The sequence below is a fragment of the Pristiophorus japonicus genome, chromosome 4 (assembly GCF_044704955.1).
Source record: "Pristiophorus japonicus isolate sPriJap1 chromosome 4, sPriJap1.hap1, whole genome shotgun sequence".
Classification (NCBI taxonomy): Eukaryota; Metazoa; Chordata; class Chondrichthyes; family Pristiophoridae; genus Pristiophorus; species Pristiophorus japonicus.
In genome coordinates, this window is record NC_091980.1 from 113666893 (window position 1) to 113690522 (window position 23630).

General features: G+C 45.8%; 1 protein-coding gene across 2 annotated transcripts in view; it reads left to right on the top strand.

The window, feature by feature from the left end:
- The first annotated feature begins 276 nt into the window (after positions 1 to 276).
- Positions 277 to 23630, top strand: part of LOC139263034 (CDGSH iron-sulfur domain-containing protein 1) — a 32333-nt gene continuing 8979 nt past the window's right edge. Inside the window, exons 1-2 of one of the 2 annotated variants that reach the window (XM_070878505.1) lie at positions 277 to 300; positions 15791 to 15987. In XM_070878505.1, the coding sequence (XP_070734606.1) occupies positions 291 to 300; positions 15791 to 15987 (207 nt within the window). In that variant the 5' untranslated portion in view covers positions 277 to 290. Of the gene's footprint in view, positions 301 to 2314; positions 3377 to 15790; positions 15988 to 23630 lie in introns of those variants that run through there. The other variant, XM_070878503.1, reaches the window with a different exon arrangement.

Sequence of the window (23630 nt, forward strand, 5' to 3'; positions counted from 1 at the left end):
GTTAATGTTCCCATCAGAGAAGTATAATTTTCAAATTATGGAGATTATTCAGTTCGGGTCCAGATATCTGTACCAAAAAAAAACCCACAACAAATTGTTGGTCCTGAGGAAATAGACTCTGGTTATAGGCGAGCCAGAGCTGCGCAGGTGACCACCTGCAGCACACACACACACAGAGGGGAGGGCGGTCCGGAACTGAGGGTGTGGCGGGAAGGGCGGTCCGGGGGGCTTTGGGTGGTGGCAGGTCGAAGGCTGCTTGGGGAGGAGAGGAGAGGAGAGGCGTCGCTACCATGCCGAGAGGTAGGGCTGTGGGAATGGCCGGGGCGGCGGGAGGTGTGTGCCAGTTCCTGGCCATCGGAAGGCCGCCGGCCTCGGGCAGTGAGCCCGGGGCCTGGCGCCTGGCCATTGCCGACGGCCTCGGGCAGTGAGCCCGGGGCCTGGCCATTGCCGTCCTGCCCTGATGGCGAATCGCCGTTGCTGAGATGGGCCGCTCGCCAATCCTGCGGAAATGGTCTCCTGCGGCAACTTCCTGCTCTCGGCAATCTCCCCCTTTCGCTAAACCAACCAACCAGTAGGAAGATTATTTCATGGGATGTGTTTTCCCTTTCATTGCTGCCATCATCAGACTGTTTTTAATGGACTCCAAGCGGGTGATAGAATTGAACCAAACAAATGTTATCAGTGCAGTCATTTTATATTTGCTCCAGGAAATTCACGTTTCTGATACCATAATTTTCCCCTCCAGAGCACTGCAATAAAAGTTTATTTTTGTATTTTCGGAGATAATTTGGCCACTAATGCATAATTTAATGCATTTTTATCAATTCTATCAATTTTAAATTTATTAAACCATGGGTCGAACATTCCTTGTGAAAAGTGAGTTACTGAGATATTCCTTAAATGGTTTAGAAGTGGTCACTAATTTGATACAAGCAAACAGGCGAGGAAGTTATTTAGGGTAACCCGCAAAAAATCGAGGTAAATATATGAAACGAAGTTTTAAAAACTAATAACATTTATATGAATTACCATTCTTAAGCCAGATTAAAACTGCCTATTGTTCGTATACAAAGACAATAGCAGTATTGTTTTACATTTGTTCCAGGATGTGGGTGGCATTGGCAAGGCCAGCATTTATTGCCCATCACTAATTTTCCTTGAGAAGGTGGTGGTGAGCCGCTGCCTTAAACCGTTGCAGTCCATGTGGTGAAGTAAACCCACAGTGTTGTTAGGGAGGGAGTTCCAGGATTTTGATCCAGCGACGACGAAGGAACAGCAATATATTTCCAAGTCAAGGTGGTGTGTAACTTGGAGGGTATGATGTTTGTAGCACTCAAATCACTGACTCCACACAGTCTGGTGTTGTAGTAACTGCTGTGACCTTGGTCCTTTATTGTGTAACTCCAGAGTGCCCCTCAGGTGTGGTGGGCAGCCTTTTATACTCTGTCTCGCAGGTACTTTTGGGTCTCCCACCACAGTTCCCCTTGTGGCGCACCATTGTAACTATACATTTAATGTACATGGACAATACATAACATCTCACTACCCGCCCCCCCCCCCCGTTCCAAAAGCAAATTGCCGGTAACCTCGGCCTTGTTCGTCCTGGTTGATTTGTGAGTGTGAGTCCATGACCATCGACTTCCCTCTTTTCCCCCCATGTAGAGATTATGCTTGCGATCCGGTGCAAGCATGTGGTATTAGCAGTCCTTACATGGGCGATACAAGTACACAAACATAATCTCCAGTAGAAAACAGGTACACATAGACAGTACATTTGTATGATACATATAGATGCGTTGAAGAGTTATATCAAAAGGTTGCAGGTACAATGAACAGTTATTAAATCCCAGCTCCACTGGGTGAGGTATGGTGGTGGCATACTGACCTTTTTTGCCCGAGGTAATGGGCTGCGCTGAGACAGGGTATCGCAGCTAGTGCGTTGCCTCTGTTCTCAGAAAATAGTTGCCTTTGCGGCTTGTCTGCAGCCGCTGAACAATTGCATAAATCACATAAAATCAGAAATCGAATTAATCCGTTAGTCATGTTAGTCACAGATCCATTAACCCTTTTAATTGTGCATTGTGATATTAACTCTTTTCATCAATCATATCAATCATTTTAATCACTAATCATTTTAGCATCAAAATATTAACTCTTGTCATTAATCATGTCATCATACAAATCACAGTAATCATTTTGACTCACTCTTGCCCTTACAAAAGTCTCTGTGGGGACCGCCAACGGTGTAAGGCCCCTTTAAGACTCCCGGGTACATTTCCCTTTTAAGACGCCATTTTGTTTTTCCCACGACGTTTCTACTGGGCGCCGCCATTTTAGGTGCTCTGCTGGTGCCTGCCTGCGCCTCTCTGCAGAACTCTGCTGCCACGAGGCTCACTGCCATATTGAACTCGCTGTGCTGCTGCCTGCTCTCCCTCTCTCTCTCTCTTGAGAACCGCCACACTCTGAACGCACCCGGGAGCCGCAACGCACCGGCCCTGCACTGCCGCATCCTCCGGAGCACCCCACGCAGCTGACCTTTTTGCCCGGGAGCCGCCACACAAATACACGTCCTCCGGAGCTGACCTCCTCACTGCCGCAGCCGATCCTGGACGAGCCCTGCTCCTCGGAGCACCGGTCCTCACGACGTCGGCGAGCGAGTCCCGCTCCCGAAACTGCCGATTCACCGCTCCTCCCGCTGCAAACCCCACGAATGGCCGATGGTGCCTGCTGGAGCAGCCCGTCGAAGCCCTTCTCTCTCCTCCAGCTCGGTCGGCGCTGCTGATGGTTCCAGCGCCTCTTTCTCACTCTCAGACTTTTCAGGGGAGAGTCGACGGCCGCCGCTGCTCTGCCCAACCCCACACACGCTTCCTTCGCTGCCATCCGATCTGAAGGTGGAGGCCTGCTCTGTCTGTGAACACGGGGGACAGCGGTCTGTGGAGGAATGAAGTCTTCCCAGCTCCTACGGACCTTCCCCATCCATCTGCTGAGCAGCGTCGGCCCATCACCTGCATTGATCCACAAAGGTAAACCATGCGTCTCGCCACCATGAAATACCTGCACATCCGCTCTGCCAAGAACAGGTATCAGTTTCCTTGGTGTAGGTACGCAGCTTCGCCGTGACTGGGACCAGCTTGGGTCGTGCAGCTGAGTTGATCCACAGTTTATCAAAAGTTTCCTGACTCATCAGCGACTGACCCGACCCCGTGTCCACTTCCATACTCACTGGGACTCCGTTAATCTTCCATAATCACTGGGGCCGAATCGTATACAGTCCAAACGCATCACCACCTTCTACCTGGGGCTGGGATGCCCGTCGAGCCAAACCGCAATGCATCTCGCTGGATAGCAGATCATCTACCATCTCCTCAGCCATACGGTGAGTCGTGTTTCTTTTGCGCATACGCTAATGGTGGCCTTTCGTGTGGCAGGTATTGCACGTATACTCCGCAAACCTGCACCGGTGAGCCCCATGGCTTCCTCCGCAGCGCCAGCATGGTGCTACTCGATTAGCCCCCCTCGGCGGACTCTTGAGTTCCAGGACCCTGAGGCTCATGCTCTCTGCCCTGGGCAGAGCCACATTCTGCAGTTTTGTCCGTGACAGGCACTATCCTGTGAATAGTACCTGCCGGGTTCGAGACCGTGTGGATCATCTGCTTGGTGCTGCAAGTCGAGGTCATAAATGCCCGGCTGATGTTGATGGCTTGCTGCAGGCTGACTGTAGGTTCAGTAGATAGCAGCTTGTGAAGGAGGCCCTCATGGCCAATCCCCATCATAAAGACGTCTCACAATGCCTCGTTAAGGTGTGTGCCAAAATCGCACGCGCCGCAAGTCTCCTGATGTCCGCAGCATATTTGGTGACATCCTGGCCCTCAGGTCTGCAGTGGTGATAGAATTTGTGCCTGGCCGTGAGGATACTCTCCTTCGGTTTCAGTTCGTTATGAATGAGTTCAACCAGCTGCTCATATGACTTGTCCTTGGCGGTCGCGGGTGCCAGCAAATCCTTGACGAGACGGTAAACCTCATTGCCACAACTGGACAGCAATATCGCCTTATGCTTCTCTATCAGTGCGTTCGTGTTCCCTGTCAGGTCGTTTGCTATAAAATAGTACTCGAGCCTTTCTGTAAAGGCATCCCAGTCATTACACTCTGTGAAATCCTTTAGCGTGCCCAAAGTAGCCATAGTTGCATGAAGAGCTCGTCCAATTTGTGATGTATGTAGCATTCAAATCACTGACTCCACACAGTCTGGTGTTGTCGTAACTGATGTGACCTTGGTCCTTTATTGTGTAACTGCAGAGTGCCCCTCAGGTGTGGTCAGCCTTTTATACTCTGTCGCGCAGGTACTTTCGGGTCTCCCACCACAATGCCCCTTGTGGCATACCATTGTAACTATACATTTAATGTACATGGACAATACACAACAGAGGGGAACTTGCAGGTGATGGTGCTCCTTTGCACAAGCTACCTTGTCCTTCTAGCTGGTAGAGGTTGTGGGTTTGGCAGGTGCTGCTGAATAAGTTCTGGTGAGTTGCTGCACTGCATCTTATAGATGATACACACTGCAGCCACGGTGCACCAGTGATGGATGGGGTGCCAATCAAGTGGGCTGCTTTGTCCTGGATGGTGTTGAGCTTCTTGAGTGTTGGAGCTGCACTCATCCAGGCAAGTGGAGAGTATTCCATCATACTCCTGACTTTTGTCTGCTAGATGGTACAAAGGCTTTGGGGAGCCAGGAGGTGAGACACTCACCACAGAAAACCCAGCCTCTGACCCACTCTTGTTGCCACAGTATTTATGTTTACTGGTCATAGAATCATATAAATTTACAGCACGGAAGGAGGCCATTTCGGCTGACAAAGAGCTATCCAGTCTAATCCCACTTTCCAGCTCTTGGTCCGTCGCCTTGTAGGTTATGGTACTTCAAGTGCATATCCAAGTACTTTTTAAATGTGGTGAGAGTTTCTGCCTCTACCACTCGTTCAGGCAGTGAGTTCCAGACCCCCACCACCCTCTGGGTCAAACATTTCCCCTCAAATACCCTCTAAACCTCCTACCAATTACTTTTACTTAACAATTACTGGTTGTTGACCCCTCTGCTAAGAGAAATAGGTCCTTCCTGTCCACTCTATCGAGGCCCCTCATAATTTTATACACATCAATAAGGTCTCCCCTCAGTCTCCTCTATTCAAACAAAAACAAATCCAGCCTTTCCAATCTTTCCTCATAGTTAAAATTCTCCAGTCCAGGCAACATCCTCATAAATCTCCTCTGTACCCTCTCTAGTGTAATCACATCATTCCTGTAATGTGGTGACCAGAACTGCACGCAATACTCTAGCCTAACGAGTGTTTTATACAGTTCAAGCATAACAGCTCTGCTCTTGTATTCTATGCCCCGGCTAATAAAAGCAAGTATTCCGTATGCTTTCTTAACCACCTTCTCTACCTGGCCTGCTACCTTCAGGGATCTGTGGACATGCACTCCAAGGTCCATTTGTTCCTCTACACTTCGCAGTGTCCTACCATTTATTGTGTATTCCTTTTCCTTGTTAGCCCTCCCCAAATGCATTACCTCACACTTCTCTGGATTGAATCCCATTTGCCACTGTTCTGCCCACCTGACCAGTTCATTGATATCTTCCTGCAGTCTACATCTTCTTTCATTATCAACCACACTGCCAATTTTTGTATCAGCTGCAAACTTCTTAATCATGCCCTTTACATTCAAGTCTAAATCATTGATAAATATCGCAAAAAGTAAAGGTCCTAGCTCTGAGCCCTGCGGAACCCCACTGGAAACATCCTTCCAGTCACAAAAACACCCATTAACCATTACCCTTTGCTTCCTGCTTCTGAGCCAATTTTGGATCCAACTTGCCACGTTGCCTTGGATCCCATGGGCTTTTACTTCCATGACCAGTGGGACTTTTAACAAAAGCTTTGCTAAAATCCACATACATTACATCAAATGCACTACGCTCATCAACCCTCCTTGTTACCTCCTCAAAAATTTCAATCAAGTTAGTCAGACACGACCTTCCCTTAACAAATCCATGCCGACTGTCCTTGATTAATCTGTGTCTTTCCAAATGAAGATTTATCCTGTTCCTCAGAATTTTTTCCAATAATTTTCCCACCACTGAGGTTAGACTGACTGGTCTATAATTACTCGGTCTATCCCTTTCTCCCTTTTTAAACAAAGGTACAACATTAGCAATCCTCTAACACCACACCTCTAGCCAGAGAGGACTGGAAAATGATGGTCAGAGCCCCTGCTATTTCTTCTTTTGCTTCTCTTAACAGCCTGGGTACATTTCATTCGGGCCTGGGGATTTATTCACTTTCAAAGCTGCAAAACCCCTTAATACTTCCTCTCTCATTATGTTTATTTCATCTAATATTTCACACTCTTCCCTGATTGCAATGTTTGCATCGCCCCTCTCTTTTGTAAAAACAGACGCAATGTATTCATTAAAAACCATACTCACATCTTCCGCCTCCACACACAGATTACCCTCATGGTCTCTAATAGGTCCTACTCTTTCTTTAGTTAATCTCTTGCTCTTAATGTATTTATAAAACATTTGGGTTTTCCTTGATTTTACTTGCCAACATTTTTTCATGCTCTCTCTTTGCTTTCGTAATTTCCTTTTAATTTCACCCCTGCACTTTCTATACTCCTCTAGCGTTTCTGCTGTACTGAGCCCTCGGTATCTGTCACAAGTATGGCAGAGAAGTACTATTGGCACGAATGCATGACCGCATCTCTCTTATCTGGAAGGAGGAGACCATGCTGGGAGATCTCAGAGATGCCATAATCTTGACCATCTTCAAAAAAGGGGACAAGACCGACTGCGGCAACTACAGAGGAATCTCCCTGCCGTCGGCCACTGGGAAAGTCATCACAAGAATCCTCCTCAACTGTTTTCTCCCTGTGGCTGAAGAGCTCCTCCCAGAGTCACAATGTGGATCCCGTCCACTAAGGGGTACAATGAATATGATCTTCACCGCACGACAACTACAAGAGACGTGCAGGGAACAGCACCAACCCTTGTACATGGCCGCCTTTGACCTCCCAAAGGCCTTTGACACTGTCAATCGTGAGGGACTATGGAGCGTCCTCCTCCGTTTTGGCTGCCCCCAAAAGTTTCTCACCATCCTCCGCCTGCTCCACGACGACATGCAAACCGTGATCCTGACCAACAGATCCACCACAAACCCAATCCACGTCCGGACCGGGGTCAAGCAGGGCTGTGTCATCGCACCAATGCTGTTCTCAATCTTCCTTGCTGCAATGCTCCATCTCACAACAAGCTTCCCACTGGAGTGGAATTAAACTATAGAACCAATGGGAACCTGTAGAACCTTCGACGCCTCCAGGCTAGATCCAAGGTCACCCCATCCTCTGTCATCGAACTACAGTACACGGACGATGCTTTCGTCTGCGCACACTCAGAGGCCGAACTCCAAGCCATCGTCAACATCTTTACCAAGGCATACGAAAGCATAGGCCTTACACTAAACATCCATAAGACAAAGGTCCTCCACCAACCTGACACTGCGATACAGCGCTGCCCCCCAGTCATTAAAATCTATGCCACGGCCTTGGACAAGGTGGACCATTTTCCATACCTTGAGAGCCTACTATCAGCAAGGGCAGACATTAATGACGAGGTCCAACACCGCTTCCAGTGTGCCAGCGCAGCCTTCGGTTGCCTAAGGAAGAGAGTGTTTGAAGACCAGGACCTCAAATCTGGCACCAAGCTTATGGTCTACAGGGCAGTAGTGGTACCTGCCCTCCTATATGGCTGAGACGTGGACTATATACAGTAGACACCTCAAAGCGCTGGAGAAGTACCACCAGCGCTGCCTCCGCAAGATCCTGCATATCCATTGGGAGAACGTCAGTGTTCTCGCTCAAACCAATATCCCCAGCATCGAAGCACTGACCATACTCGACCGCTCTGTTGGGCGGGCCACATTGTTCACATGCCCGACACGAGACTCCCTAAGCAACTCGGAACTCCTACACGGCAAGCGAGCCCCAGGTGGGCAGAGGAAACGTTTCAAGGACACCCTCAAAGCATCCTTGATAAAGTACAAGATCCCCACTGGCACCTCGGAATCTCTGGCCCAAGACCACCCAAAGTGGAGGAAGAGCATCCGGGAGGGCGCTGAGCACCTCGAGGCTCATCACTGAGAGCATGCAGAAATCAAGTGCAGACAGCAGAAGGAGCATGCGGAAAACCAGACTCCCCACCCACCCCTTCAACCACTGTCTGTTCCACCTGTTACAGAGACTGTAATTCCCACATTGGACTGTACAGTACCTGAGAACTCACTTTTAGAATGGAACATAAGAACATAAGAATTAGGAACAGGAGTAGGCCATCTAGCCCCTCGAGCCTGCTCCGCCATTCAATAAGATCATGGCTGATCTGGTCGTGGACTCAGCTCCACTTACCCGCCCTCTCCCCGTAACCCTTAATTCCCTTATTGCTTAAAAATCTATCTATCTTTGACTTGAAAACATTCAATGAGCCAGCCTCAACTGCTTCCTTGGGCAGAGAATTCCACAGATTCACAATCCTCTGGGAGAAGAAATTCTTTCTCAACTCGGTTTTAAATTGGCTCCTCCGTATTTTGAGGCTGTGCCCCCGAGTTCTAGTCTCCCCCACCAATGGAAACAACCTCTCTGCCTCTATCTTGTCTATCCCTTTCATGATTTTAAATGTTTCTATAAGATCACCCCTCATCCTTCTGAACTCCAAGGAGTAAAGACCCAGTCTACTCAATCTATCATCATAAGGTAACCCCCTCATTTCTGGAATCAGCCTAGTGAATCGTCTCTGTACCCCTTCCAAAGCTAGTATATCCTTCCTTAAGTAAAGTGACCAAAACTGCACGCAGTACTCCAGGTGCGGCCTTACCAATACCTTATACAGTTGCAGCAATACCTCCCTGCTTTTGTACTCCATCCCTTTCGCAATGAAGGCCAACATTCCATTTGCCTTTCTGATTACCTGCTGCACCTGCAAACTAACCTTTTGGGATTCATGCACAAGGAGGCAGCGGGCGGTCGAGGGGGTCGTTCAACCTGACTGTCTTCCGCTCTTACATCCGGTCCAGGGTGTCCTTGGAGATGGAGCACGCGGTGTCCACCGGTACGCTCGCGGCCTTCCGCGAGAGGTGGGCACCGGAGGGACTGGAGTGCATCATCACGCCCGGCAACCAAATTTTAATTTGATTTTACGTTTTAAAGTTTAATTTGTTTTAATTGCCGGTGCTTTTAGTGTCCCCTTCCCTTTTATAGGGGGCACCGGAGAAATTGTGATTTTAGTGCCCAAAAAAAAACACAAAAAAAAAACCAAAAAAAGGAAAAAAAGGGCCTTATAAATGTCTGGTGTGTCACCCAGGTCGGGTGGCACAGTTTAATGTTTATGTTTTGCAGGTAGACTCTAAAAGAGTTTCATGCACAAGGATCCCTCCCCTTTTATAGGGGGCACTGGAAAAAATGTGATTTTAGCGCCCAAAAAAAACCCAAAAAAAGAAAAACACAAAAAAAATCACAAAAAAAAGGGCCTTGTAAATGTCTGCTGTGTCATCCAGGGCGGGTGGCACGGTTTAATGTTTTATGTTTTACAGGTAGACTCTAAAAGAGTTTCATGCACAAGGACCCCCAGGTCCCTCTGCACCACAGCATGTTGTAATTTCTCCCCATTCAAATAATATTCCCTTTTACTGTTTTTTTTCCCAAGGTGGATGACCTCACACTTTCCGACATTGTATTCCATCTGCCAAACCTTAGCCCATTCGCTTAACCTATCCAAATCTCCTTGCAGCCTCTCTGAGTCCTCTACACAACCCGCTTTCCCACTAATCTTAGTGTCATCTGCAAATTTTGTTGCACTACACTCTGTCCCCTCTTCTAGGTCATCTATGTATATTGTAAACAGTTGTGGTCCCAGTACTGATCCCTGTGGCACACCACTAACCACTGATTTCCAACCGGAAAAGGACCCATTTATCCCGACTCTCTGCTTTCTGTTCGCCAGCCAATTCTCTATCCATGCTAATACATTTCCTCTGACTCCGCGTACCTTTATCTTCTGCAGTAACTTTTTGTGTGGCACCTTATCGAATGCCTTTTGGAAATCTAAATATACCACATCCATCGGTACACCTCTATCCACCATGCTCGTTATATCCTCAAAGAATTCCAGTAAGTTAGTTAAACATGATTTCCCTTTCATGAATCCATGCTGCGTCTGCTTGATTGCACTATTCCTATCCAGATGTCCCGCTATTTCTTCCTTAATGATAGTTTCAAGCATTTTCCCCACTACAGATGTTAAACTAACTGGCCTATAGTTACCTGCCTTTTGCCTGCCCCCTTTTTTAAACAGAGGCGTTACATTAGCTGCTCTCCAATCTGCTGGTACCTCCCCAGAGTCCAGAGAATTTTGGTAGATTATAACAAATGCATCTGCTATAACTTCCGCCATCTCTTTTAATACCCTGGGATGCATTTCATCAGGACCAGGGGACTTGTCTACCTTCAGTCCCATTAGTCTGTCCAGCGCTACCTCCCTAGTGATAGTGATCATCTCAAGGTCCTCCCTTCCCACATTCCTATGACCAGCAATTTTTGGCATGGTTTTTGTGTCTTCCACGGAAGCAAAATAATTGTTTAAGGTCTCAGCCATTCCACATTTCCCATTATGAAATCCCCCTTTTCATCTTCTAAGGGACCAACATTTACTTTAGTCACTCTTTTCCGTTTTATATATCTGTAAAAGCTTTTACTGTCTGTTTTTATGTTTTGCGCAAGTTTACCTTCGTAATCTATCTTCCCTTTCTTTATTGCTTTTTTAGTCATTCTTTGCTGTTGCTTAAAATTTTCCCAATCCTCTAGTTTCCCACTAACCTTGGCCACCTTATACGCATTGGTCTTTGATTTGATACTTTCCTTTATTTCCTTGGTTATCCACGGCTGGTTATCTCTTCTCTTGCCGCCCTTCTTTTTCACTGGAATATATTTTTGTTGCGCATTATGAAAGAGCTCCTTAAAAGTCCTCCACTGTTCCTCAATTGTGCCACCGTTTAGTCCTTGTTTCCAGTCTACTTTAGCCAACTCTGCCCTCATCCCACTGTCGTCCCCTTTGTTTAAGCATAGTACGCTCGTTTCTGACACAACTTCCTCATCCTCAATCTGTATTACAAATTCAACCATATTGTGATCACTCATTCCGAGAGGATCTTTTACAAGGAGATCGTTTATTTTTCCTGTCTCGTTACACAGGACCAGATCCAAAATGGCTTGCTCCCTTGTAGGCTCTGTTACATACTGTTCTAAGAAACAATCCCGTATGCATTCTATGAATTCCTCCTCCAGGCTACCCCCTGCGATTTGATTTGACCAATCGATATGTAGGTTAAAATCCCCCATAACTACTGCCGTTCCTTTTTCACATGCCTCCATTATTCTCTTGATTATTGCCCGCCCCATCATGAAGTTATTATTTGGGGGCCTATAAACTACGCCGACCAGTGACTTTTTCCCCTTACTATCTCTAATCTCCACCCACAATGATTCAACATTTTGTTCATTGGAGCCAATATCATCCCTCACAACTGCCCTGATATCATCCTTTATTAACAGAGCTACCCCACCTCCTTGCCCTTCTTGCCTATCTTTCTGAATCGTCAGATACCCCTGTATGTTTAATTCCCAGTCTTGGCCACCTTGCAACCATGTTTCTGTAATGGCCACCAAATCATACCCATTTGTATTGATTTGTGCCGTCAGCTCATTTACTTTATTTTGAATGCTGCGTGCATTTAGGTAGAGTGTTTTCATCCCAATTTTTAAACCATGATTTTTAGTTTTTACCCCTCCTGCAGCCCTTTTATATTCAGTGGCCCTTTTTGTTTCTTGCCTTTGGTTTCTCTGCCCTCCACTTTTACTCATCTCTTTTCTGTCTTTTGTTTTTGTCTCCTTTTTGTTTCCCTCTGTCTCCCTGTATTGGTTCCCATCCCCCTGCCATATTAGTTTAACTCCTCACCAACAGCACTAGCAAACACTCCCCCTAGGACATTGGTTCCGTTCCTGCCCTAGTGCAGACCGTCCGGTTTGTACTGGTCCCACCTCCCCCAGAACCTGTTCCAATGCCCCACGAATTTGAATACCTCCCTGCTGCACCACTGCTCAAGCCACGTATTCATCTGTGCTATCCTGCGATTCCTACTCTGACTAGCACGTGGCACTGGTAGCAATCCCGAGATTACTACTTTTGAGGTCCTACTTTTTAATTTAGCTCCTAGCTCCTTAAATTCGTCTCGTAGGACCTTATCCCTTTTTTTACCTATGTCGTTGATACCAATGTGCACCACGACAACTGGCTGTTCTCCCTCCTTTTTCAGAATGTCCTGCACTCGCTCGGAGACATCCTTGACCCTTGCACCAGGGAGGCAACATACCATCCTGGAGTCTCGATTGTGGCCGCAGAATGCCTATCTATTCCCCTTATGATTGAATCCCCTATCACTATCGCTCTCCCACTCTTTTTTATGCCTTCCTGTACAACAGAGCCAACCACGGTGCCATGAACTTGGCTGCTGTTGCTCTCCCCTAATGAGTCATCTCCCTCAACAGCACTCAAAACAGTGTATCTGTTTTGCAGGGGGATGACCAGATGGGACCACTGCACTACCTTCTTTGTACTACTCTTCCTGCTGGTCTTCCATTCCCTAGCTGGCTGTGGATCCTTCTCATGCGGTAAGACCAACTCACTACACGTGCCACTTATGTCATTCTCAGCATCTTGGATGCTCCAGAGTGAATCAACCCTCAGCTTCAAGCAAGTCTTCCTTGATTTCGAGGGACTGCCTATGATGATGTCATAAGCATCCCTATTTTTTTTTATCCTATCCTGTATGCCCCTTGACATCCAGGGGGCTCTAGATTTGTTAGTGCCACCTTTTATCTTTAAGGGCATTTACTATCTCTGAACCCTCAGGATCTCCTCCGTGAATGCCTCCCACTGCTCTGTCACTAATTTACCTTCCAGTAGCTGTTTCCAGTCCACTTTGGCTAAATCATATCTCAGCTTAGTAAAATTGGTTTCCTGCAATTGAGAACTTTTATTCCTGGTCTGTCTTTGTCCTTTTCCAGAACTACCCTAAATTTAACTGAATTATGACCACTGGCACCAAAATGCTCTCCCACTGATACTCCTTCCACCTGCCCAGCTTCTTTCCCTAAAACTAAGTCCAGAACCGCCCCCTTCCTTGTTGGGCATGCGACATACTGGCTAAAAAAGTTCTCCTGAATGCATTTTAGGAATTTGTGCCCTCTATACCTTTCACACTAATTCTGTCCCAGTTAAGTTTCTGGTCAATGATGACCCGCAGGAAGTTGATGGTGGGGGATTCAGCGATGGTAATGCCATTGAATATCAAGGGAAGGTGGTTGCACTTTCGTTTGTTGGAGATGGTCTTTGCCTGGCATTTGTGTGGCGCAAATGTTACATGCCACTTACCAGCCCAAGCCTGAATTTTGTCCAGGTATTGTTGCATGGGTGCATGGACTTTCATTATCTGAGGAGTTGCGAATGGCACTGAACACTGCAATCATCAGTGAACATTCCCATTTCTGACCTTATGATGGAGGGAAGGTCATTGATGTAGCAGCAAAAGATGGTTGGGCCTTGGACACTGCCCTGAGGAACTCCTGCAGCGATGTTCTAGGGCTGTGATGATTGACCTCCAACAACCACAACCATCTTCCTTTGTGCTAAGTATGACCCCAGCCAGCAGAGAGTTTTTCCCTTGATTTGCATTGACCTCAATTTTACTAGGGCTCATTGATGTCACACTAGGTCAAATGCTACTTTGATATCAAGGGCAGTCACTCTCACCTCCCCTCTGGAATTCAGCTCTTTGTCCATGTTTGGACCAAGGCTGTAATGAGGTCTGGAACTGTGTAGTTCTGGTGAAACCCAAACTGAGTATCAGTGAGCAGGTTATTGGTGAGTAAGTGCCATTTGATAGCACTGTCGATGACACCTTCCGTCACTTTGCTGATGATTGAAATAAACTGATGAGGCAGTAATTGTCCACATTGGATTTGTCCTTTTTGTGGACAGGACATACCTGGAAGGTTTTCCACATTGTCGGGTAGATGCCAGTGTTGTAGCTATACTAGAACAGCTTGGTTAGAGGTGCAGCTAGTTCTGGAACACAAGTCTTCAGCACGACAGCCGGGATGTTGTCGGGGCCTATAGCATTTGCTGTATCTAGTGCGCTCAGCTGCTTGATATCACGTGGAGTGAATCGAATTGGCTGAAGACTGGTTTCTGTGATGGTGGGAACCTCAGGGGGAGGCTGATAGGGATCATCCACTCGGCACTTCTGGCTGAAGATGGTTGCAAATGCTTCTAATCAGTATAATTACTGATTGTACATAGATTGTAGCCAGGATGATTTACCAGTACTTGTTCTAATTAAAATTAAGCTGTAAGGTTAATGTTTCATGGAGATTTTAGATAGAATATATTTGTATTTTTCTTCTTTTCAAGGAGATGCAATTTGCATTAATGTGCACAGCGGAACTAGGCTTCGGGATCCTTTCACACAGATTGCTGCATGCCATTACAATGAATTTGTATAATTGCCTATAATGTGCACCTGGTTTTCTGGTTCAAATTCCCATTGTAAAGTAATGCATATTATATGTGTAAATCATGGTCAAGTTTTTAAAAAAACAATTATGTATAAAATGTACACCTTGGTTTCAAGTGTATATTTCAGTGTGAAGTGGTGTGCATTATATGGATGCAAAAACATTGATGGAGCTTGCACTAAAGTTACATTATTTTGCAAAAAGCAGTTGCTCCAAACTTGAAAGATGTTTGTCGTTTGTAGGGATGGTCTGACATATTGGCCCATAAATTGTGGTCGGAGGCTACCCGCGGGCGATGCCTCCGACCCCCCAAAAAATTAAGAAAATACCTGGTGGTCCCGGAGGAACGAACACTTCCTCTCCGAGGCCTAGATGCACAACCCAGCGTAGAGGCTCACGCATTCCAGGATCGTACACGCATCCTGGGATCGCGTGGGCCAGACCACCAATCAAAATGTAATATTCCCATTGATCATAATGCTGGGTTCCGTTTGTACGGAGCTCCCATTACTATGAATGGGAATACCCCCAAAACAAACAATACATAAAGAAAACACCTCACTTATTTAAAATTAATAGAAATTGAATTAAATTAAATGTTTTAGAATTTTTTTTATTTTTTTGGAAAAAAAATGTTTTAATAGTGTTAAAAATAAACGTGCCTTAATAGTCAGGGTTTTTAATATAAACATTTGTCATGAAATTTATTTTTTCTATCTTAAAACTCTTACGATGGTAAAATCTTTTACCAGGCATAAGAATTTTAAGGGCATTTGCTGGGCAGGAGTTGGGCAAATAGCCCTTCTCCCAGGGATGCGTGCGATTTGTGAACAAAGATTTTGACAGATCGCAAGTGCCGGTTTTCGGCGTACGCATCTACAGAGGCTGTAATTTACAACCCAATATACAAAATGCAAACACATTTGAATGATGCCATCTCTTCTAGCATGCTGGCAAAAGTGGAACCAAATTTGTAACTATCGAAATTACTGGAAAATAGTGTTTAATTGATGGAAGTGCGATACATGTAGGAATTCGTTAAGTAATTGTCTGAATCATGTTAAATTCTAATTTAAGTTGCTTTAATGTAGTATTTTTCCAATTGTAGCTCGCTGGATTGTATTTCCGCTAACTATTGGACTGATGATTAGTGGCTATTTTCTGTATCGTCTGATTAACAGAATAAAAAGGAACAGCAGAGTGAACCAAGCAATCAACAAAGACATTGCTAAGGTGGTTCACAGCTTTGACATAGAAGACTTGGGTGATAAAACGATATTCTGCAGATGTTGGCGATCTGGCAGGGTTAGTGAATTTTGTTGTTTAAACACGAGAAGTACATAGAAACATAGAAAATAGGTGCAGGAGTAGGCCATTCAATGAGTTCATGGCTGAACATGCATCTTCAGTACCCCATTCCTGCTTTCTCGCCATGACCCTTGATCCCCCTAGTAGTAAGGACTACATCTAACTCCTTTTTGAATATATTTAGTGAATTGGCCTCAACAACTTTCTGTGGTAGAGAATTCCACAGGTTCACCACTCTCTGGGTGAAGAAGTTTCTCCTCATCTCGGTCCTAAATGGCTTACCCCTTATCCTTAGACTGTGACCCCTGGTTCTGGACTTCCCCAACATTGGGAACATTCTTCCTGCATCTAACCTGTTCAAACCCGTCAGAATTCTAAACGTTTCTATGAGATCCCCTCTCATTCTTCTGAACTCCAATGAATACAAGCCCAGTTGATCCAGTCTTTCTTGATATGTCAGTCCCGCCATCCCGGGAATCAGTCTGGTGAACTTTCGCTGCACTTCCTCAATAGCAAGAATGTCCTTCCTCAAGTTAGGAGACCAAAACTGTACACAATACTCCAGGTGTGGCCTCACCAAGGCCCTGTACAACTGCAGCAACACCTCCCTGCCCCTGTACTCAAATCCCCTCGCTATGAAGGCCAAAATGCCATTTGCTTTCTTAGCTGCCTGCTTCAATGACTGATGTACCATGAAACTTAGGTCTCGTTGCACCTCGCCTTTTCCTAATCTGTCACCATTCAGATAATAGTCTTGTCTCTCTGTTTTTACCACCAAAGTGGATAACCTCAAATTTACCCACATTATACTTCATCTGCCATGCATTTTCCCACTCACCTAACCTATCCAAGTCACTCTGCAGCCTCATAGCATCCACCTCGCAGCGCACACTGCCACCCAACTTAGTGTCATCCGCAAATTTGGAGATACTACATTTAATCCCCTCCTCTAAATCATTAATTTACAATGTAAACAGCTGGGGCCCCAGCACAGAACCTTGCGGTACCCCACTAGTCACTGCCTGCCATTCTGAAAAGTACCCGTTTACTCCTACTCTTTGCTTCCTGTCTGACAACCAGTTCTCAATCCACGTCAGCACACTACCCCCAATCCCATGTGCTTTAACTTTGCACATTAATCTCTTGTGTGGGACCTTGTCAAAAGCCTTCTGAAAGTCCAAATACACCACATCAACTGGTTCTCCCGTGTCCACTCTACTGGAAACATTCTCAAAAAATTCCAGAAGATTTGTCAAGCATGATTTCCCTTTCACAAATCCATGCTGACTTGGACCTATCATGTCACCTCTTTCCAAATGCGCTGCTATGACATCCTTAATAATTGATTCCATCATTTTACCCACTACTGATGTCAGGCTGACTGGTCTATAATTCCCTGTTTTCTTTCTCCCTCCTTTTTTAAAAAGTGGGGTTACATTGGCTACCCTCCACTCGATAGGAACTGATCCAGAGTCTATGGAATGTTGGAAAATGACTATCAATGCATCTGCTATTTCCAAGGCCACCTCCTTAAGTACTCTGGGATGCAGTCCACCAGGCCCTGGGGATTTATCGGCCTTCAATCCCATCAATTTCCCCAACACAATTTCCCGACTAATAAGGATTTCCCTCAGTTCCTCCTTCTTACTAGACCCTCTGACCCCTTTTATATCCGGAAGGTTGTTTGTATCCTCCTGAGTGAATACCGAACCAAAGTACATGTTCAATTGGTCTGCCATTTCTTTTATTCCCCGTTATGACTTCCCCTGATTCTGACTGCAGGGGACCTCCGTTTGTCTTTACTAACCTTTTTCTCTTTACATATCTATAGAAGCTTTTGCAGTCCGTCTTAATGTTCCCTGCAAGCTTCCTCTTGTACTCTATTTTCCTTGCCCTAATCAAACCCTTTGTCCTCCTCTAAATTTCTCCCAGTCCCCAGGTTCGCTGCTATTTCTGGCCAATTTGTATGCTACTTCCTTGGCTTTAATACTATCCCTCATTTCCCTTGATAGCCACGGTTGGGCCACCTTCCTTTTTTTATTTTTACGCCAGACAGGGATGTATAATTGTTGTAGTTCATCCATGCGGTCTCTAAATGTCTGCCATTGCCCATCCACTGTCAACCCCTTAAGTATCATTCGCCAATCTATCCTAGCCAATTCACGCCTCATACCTTCAAAGTTACCCTTCTTTAAGTTCTGGACTATGGTCTCTGAATTAACTGTTTCATTCTCCATCCTAATGTAGAATTCCACCATATTATGGTCACTCTTCCCCAAGGGGCCTTGCACAACGAGATTGCTAATTAATCCTCTCTCATTACACAACACCCAGTCTAAGATGGCCTCCCCCCTAGTTGGTTCCTCGACATATTGGTCTAGAAAATCATCCCTTATGCACTCCAGGAAATCCTCCTCCACTGTATTGCTTCCAGTTTGGTTAGCCCAATCTATATGCATCTTAAAGTCACCCATGATAACTGCTGCACCTTTATTGCATGCACCCCTAATTTCCTGTTTGATGCCCTCCCCAACATCACTACTACTGTTTGGAGGTCTGTACACAACTCCCACTAACGTTTTTGTCCCTTGATGTTCTGCAGCTCTACCCATATAGATTCCACATCATCCAAGCTAATGTCCTTCCTAACTATTGCATTAATCTCCTCGTTAACCAGCAATGCTACCCTACCTCCTTTTCCTTTTATTCTATCCTTCATGAATGTTGAATACCCTTGGATGTTGAGTTCCCAGCCCTGATCATCCTGGAGCCACGTCTCTGTAATCCCAATCACATCATATCTGTTAAAATCTATTTGCACAGTTAATTCATCCATCTTATTACGGATACTCCTTGCATTAAGACACAAAGCCTTGAGGCTTGTTTTTTTAACACCCTTTGTCCTTTTAGAATTATGATGTATTGTGGCCCTTTTTGTTTCTTGCCTTTGTTTATTCAGCCTTCCACTATTGCTTTTTACCTTTCTACCATCTGTTTCTGACTCCGTATTACTTCACCCTGTCTCGCTGCATAGGTTCCCATTCCCCTGCCATATTAGTTTAAACACTCCCGAACTGCATTAGCAAATGTTACCCCCAGGACATCAGTTCCAGTCCTTGTGAGAGTGAGAATGAGAGGTGAGAGTGACTGCCCTTGACATCAAGGCAGCATTTGACCTAGTGTGGCATCAAGGAGCGCTAGTAAAATTGAATCAGAGGGAAAACGTTTCACTGGCGTGGAGTCATACCTTGCACAAAGGAAGTTGGTTGTGGTTGTTGGAGGTCAATCATCTCAGCCCCAGGACAACACTGCAGAATTGTCATTGCCTTCACTGTCTCCAAAGCCTTTGATACAGTCTGGTATTGTGCATTTCTAAGAAAGTTATTATTATATGATTTCCTTCCAATGCTGTGTTTGTGGCTATATAGTTTACTTTCAAATTGCTTTATCTATGCTGCAGTTGATGGCTCATTCTCTTGACTCTTTCAATACGTACGATTTCCATGTCCGACTCTTCATTCATTGTAATGATGAATGAAGTCATCTAACCATATTCATTGTGCTGGTGATCATTCCTGATTGCATTCAGCTTCTTTCAGTCTGCGCAGTCAGAGTTTATGTAAGCTGCATTCCCTTCACAGATTAATGGCTTAATCATTACATCTTGATCTTTTCAATTCCTTTGGGATGTTGAAAATCTTGTTTCTTTAAGTTCTCCAAATAACTTCCTATGTTTCTTGCACGCCTAACCAATAGCGACTGCCTCTTACATTTGATGGCTCAACATTTAGAGGACGAAATTGGTTGCCTTTGCGCCTCGTTAGCACCTGGTGCTAACTTTTCAAACTTGTCATAGAAAACAGAGAGTCAGGATAAATGGGTCATTTTCAGGTTAGAACATAAGAACATAAGAATTAGGAACAGGAGTAGGCCATCTAGCCCCTCGAGCCTGCTCCGCCATTCAATAAGATCATGGCTGATCTGGCCGTGGACTCAGCTCCACTTACCCGCCCGCTCCCCGTAACCCTTAATTCCCTTATTGGTTAATAATCTATCTATCTGTGACTTGAATACATTCAATGAGCTAGCCTCAACTGCTTCCTTGGACAGAGAATTCCACAGATTCACAACTCTCTGGGAGAAGAAATTCCTTCTCAACTCGGTTTTAAATTGGCTCCCCCGTATTTTGAGGCTGTTCCTAGTTCTAGTCTCCCCGACTAGTGGAAACAACCTCTCCGCCTCTATCTTGTCTATCCCTTTCATTATTTTAAATGTTTCTATAAGATCATCCCTATCCTTCTGAACTCCAACGAGTAAAGACCCAGTCTACTCAATCTATCATCATAAGGTAACCCTCTCATCTCCGGAATCAGCCTAGTGAATCGTCTCTCTACCCCCTCCAAAGCCAGTATATCCTTCCTTAAGTAAGGTAACCAAAACTGCACGCAGTACTCCAGGTGCGGCCTTACCAGTTGCAGCAGGACCTCCCTGCTTTTGTACTCCATCCCTCTCGCAATGAAGGTCAACATTCCATTCGCCTTCCTGATTACCTTTTCAAACTTTCGACAGTCAGCGTCCCAAACGGGGTGATAGTGAATTTCTCCCCCTTAGTCTTTCATTTCTTGATACTCTTGCATCAAATAGAACTCTTGCATCTTCTCCTTTGCTAAAGCTATCTTCTAGTAGCTTGACTTCCTCACTTGTGCCAAACACCTTTTTCCTCTCAACAATTTTTAACTATTTATAAATTTGAAATCCATTCATTGAATACAAATTCCACCAGGAGAAAGCTCTAATGCTTCTTTACATTCCTGAACAGGATACAAGAAATAGCTCTTTGTTTAATCATCATCATAGGCAGTCCCTCGGAATCAAGGAAGACTTGCTTCCACTCTTAACATGAGTTCTTAGGTGGCTGAACTGTCCAATACGAGAACCACAGACTCTGTCACAGGTGGGGCAGATAGTTGTTGAGGGAAGGGGTGGGTGGGACTGGTTTTACCGCATGCTCTTTCGCCTGCCTGCCCTTGTTTTCTGCATGCTCACGGCTAATAAGTGATAACTCGATCACCTCAAATCTCACCCTCCATCTCTCCAGTGCTTCCTTTATTGTCTCTCCCATTTTTGTACTCGAATGATCAGTGCTGTTTTGAACTATACCCTCTCGGGTTGCAAATACGCCACCCCACATGTTTATTGTGTTCAAACCAAGACTAATCATACAGCCCTACTCAAATTAATTGGATTTGAATTTGTTGAAATCTTTTTTTATTCGTTCACGGGATGTGGGTGTTGCTGGCAAGGCCAGCATTTATTGGCCATCCCTAATTGCCCTTGAGAAGGTGGTGGTGAGCCGCCGCCTTGAACCACTGCAATCCGTGTGATGAAGGTACTCCCGCTATTAGGGAGGGAGTTCCAGGATTTTGACCCAGCGACGATGAAGGAACAGCAATATGCTTCCAAGTCAGGATGATGTGTGACTTGGAGGGGAACTTGCAGGTGATGGTGTTCCCATGCGCCTGCTGCCCTTGTCTTTTTAGGTGGTAGAGGTTGCAGGTTTGGGAGGTGCTTTCGAAGAAGCCTTGGCAAGTTGCTACAGTGCATCATGTAGATGGTATACACTGCAGCCATGGTGCGCCGGTGGTGGAGGATGTGAATGTAAGGTGGTGGGTGGGGTGCTAATCAAACGATCTGCTTTGTCCTGGATGTTGTCGAGCTTCTTGAGTGTTGTTGAAGCTGCACGCATCCAGGTAAGTGGAGAGTATTCCATCACATTCCTGACTTGTGCCTTATAGATGGTGTGAAGGCTTTGGGGAGTCAGGAGCTGAGACACTTGTCACAGAATACCCAGCCTCTGACCTGCTCTTTTAGCCACAGTATTTATGTGGCTGGTCCAGTTAAGTTTCTGGTCAATGGTGGCCTCCCCCCCAGGATATTGATGGTGGAGAATTCGGTGATTGTAATGCCATTCAATATCAAGGGGCAGTGGTTAGACTCTCGCTTGTTGGAGATAGTCATTGCCTGGCACTTGTGTGGCGCAAATGTTACTTGCCACTTATCAGCCCAAGCCTGAATGTCGTCCAGGTCTTCCTGCATGCGGGCATGGACTGCTTCATTATCTGAGGAGTTGCGAATGGCACTGAACACTGTGCAGTCATCAGCAAACAACCCCACTTTTGACCTTATGATGGCGGGAAGGTCATTGATGAAGCAGCTGAAGGTGGTTGGGCCAAGGACACTGCCCTGAGACAATTCTGCAGTGTTGTCCTGGGGCTGAGATGATTGACCTCCAACAAACACAACCAACTTCCTTTGTGCAAGGTATGACTCCACGCCAGTGAAACGTTTTCCCTCTGATTCAATTTTACTAGCGCTCCTTGATGCCACACTAGGTCAAATGCTGCCTTGATGTCAAGGGCAGTCACTCTCACCTCACCTAGAATTCAGCTCTTTTGTCCGTGTTTTGGACCAAGGCTTTACTGAGGTCTGGAGCCAAGTGGTCCTGGCGGAACCCAAACTGAGCATCGATGAGCAGGTTATTGGTGAGTAAGTGCTGCTTGATAGCACTGTCGACGTCACCTTCCATCACTTTGCTGATGATTGAAAGTAGACTAATGTGGCAGTAATTGTCCGCATTGGATTTCTCCTGCTTTTTTGTGGACAGGATATACCTGTGCAATTTTCCACACTGTCTGATAGATGCCAGCGTTGTAGCTGTGTTTGGCTAGAGGCACGGTTAGTTCTGGAGCACGTCTTCAGCACGATAGCTGGGATGTTGTCAGGGTCCATATCTTTGCTGTATCCAGTGCACTCAGCCGTTTCCTTATCACGTGGAGTGAATCGAATTGGCTGAAGACTGGCTTCTGTGATGCTGGGGACCTTAGGAGGAGGCTGAAATGGATCATCCACTTGGCACCTCTGGCTGAAGATGTTTGCAAATGCTTCAGCCTTGTCTTTTGCACTCGCGTGCTGGGTTCCGCCATCATTGAGGATGGAGATATTCATGAAGCCTCCTCCTCCCGTTAGTTATTTAATTGCCCACCAGATTACACAACTGGATGTAGCAGGACTGCAGAGCTTTGATCTGATCGATTGGTTGAGGGATCGCTTAGCTCTGTTTGTAGCATGCTGCCTCCACTGCTTAGCATGTATGTAGTCCTGTGTTGCAGCTATCCCAGGTTGGCACCACCATAATGGCATATCTATGGAGTATGCAATTATGGTGAAGAAGTTCCATGGCGTGAATGAATTATATCATTGCGTACAGCGTCATAATTTGCTGGAACTGTTGCATTGCTCCACAGAGACCCTCGGCCAAATAGTTTGATGAGCAAACTGACCACGGCACCGTGGTACAGGAGGTAATTAAAATGGAGGGAGTGAAAAGGAATGTTGTAGTGGTTGGGGACAGTATAGTCAGGGGGATAGATACTGTTCTCGGCAGCCGCGAACAGGAGTTCCAAAGGTTGTGTTGCCTGCTTGGTGCCAGGGTCAAGGATATCTTTTTGTAGCTGGAGAAGAACTTGGAGTGGGAGGGGGAGGATCCAGTTGTCGTGGTCCATGTAGAAACCAATGGCATAGGTAGAACTAGGAATGAGGTTCTGCTGAGAGAGTTTGAATAGCTAGGGTTGTCATTAAAA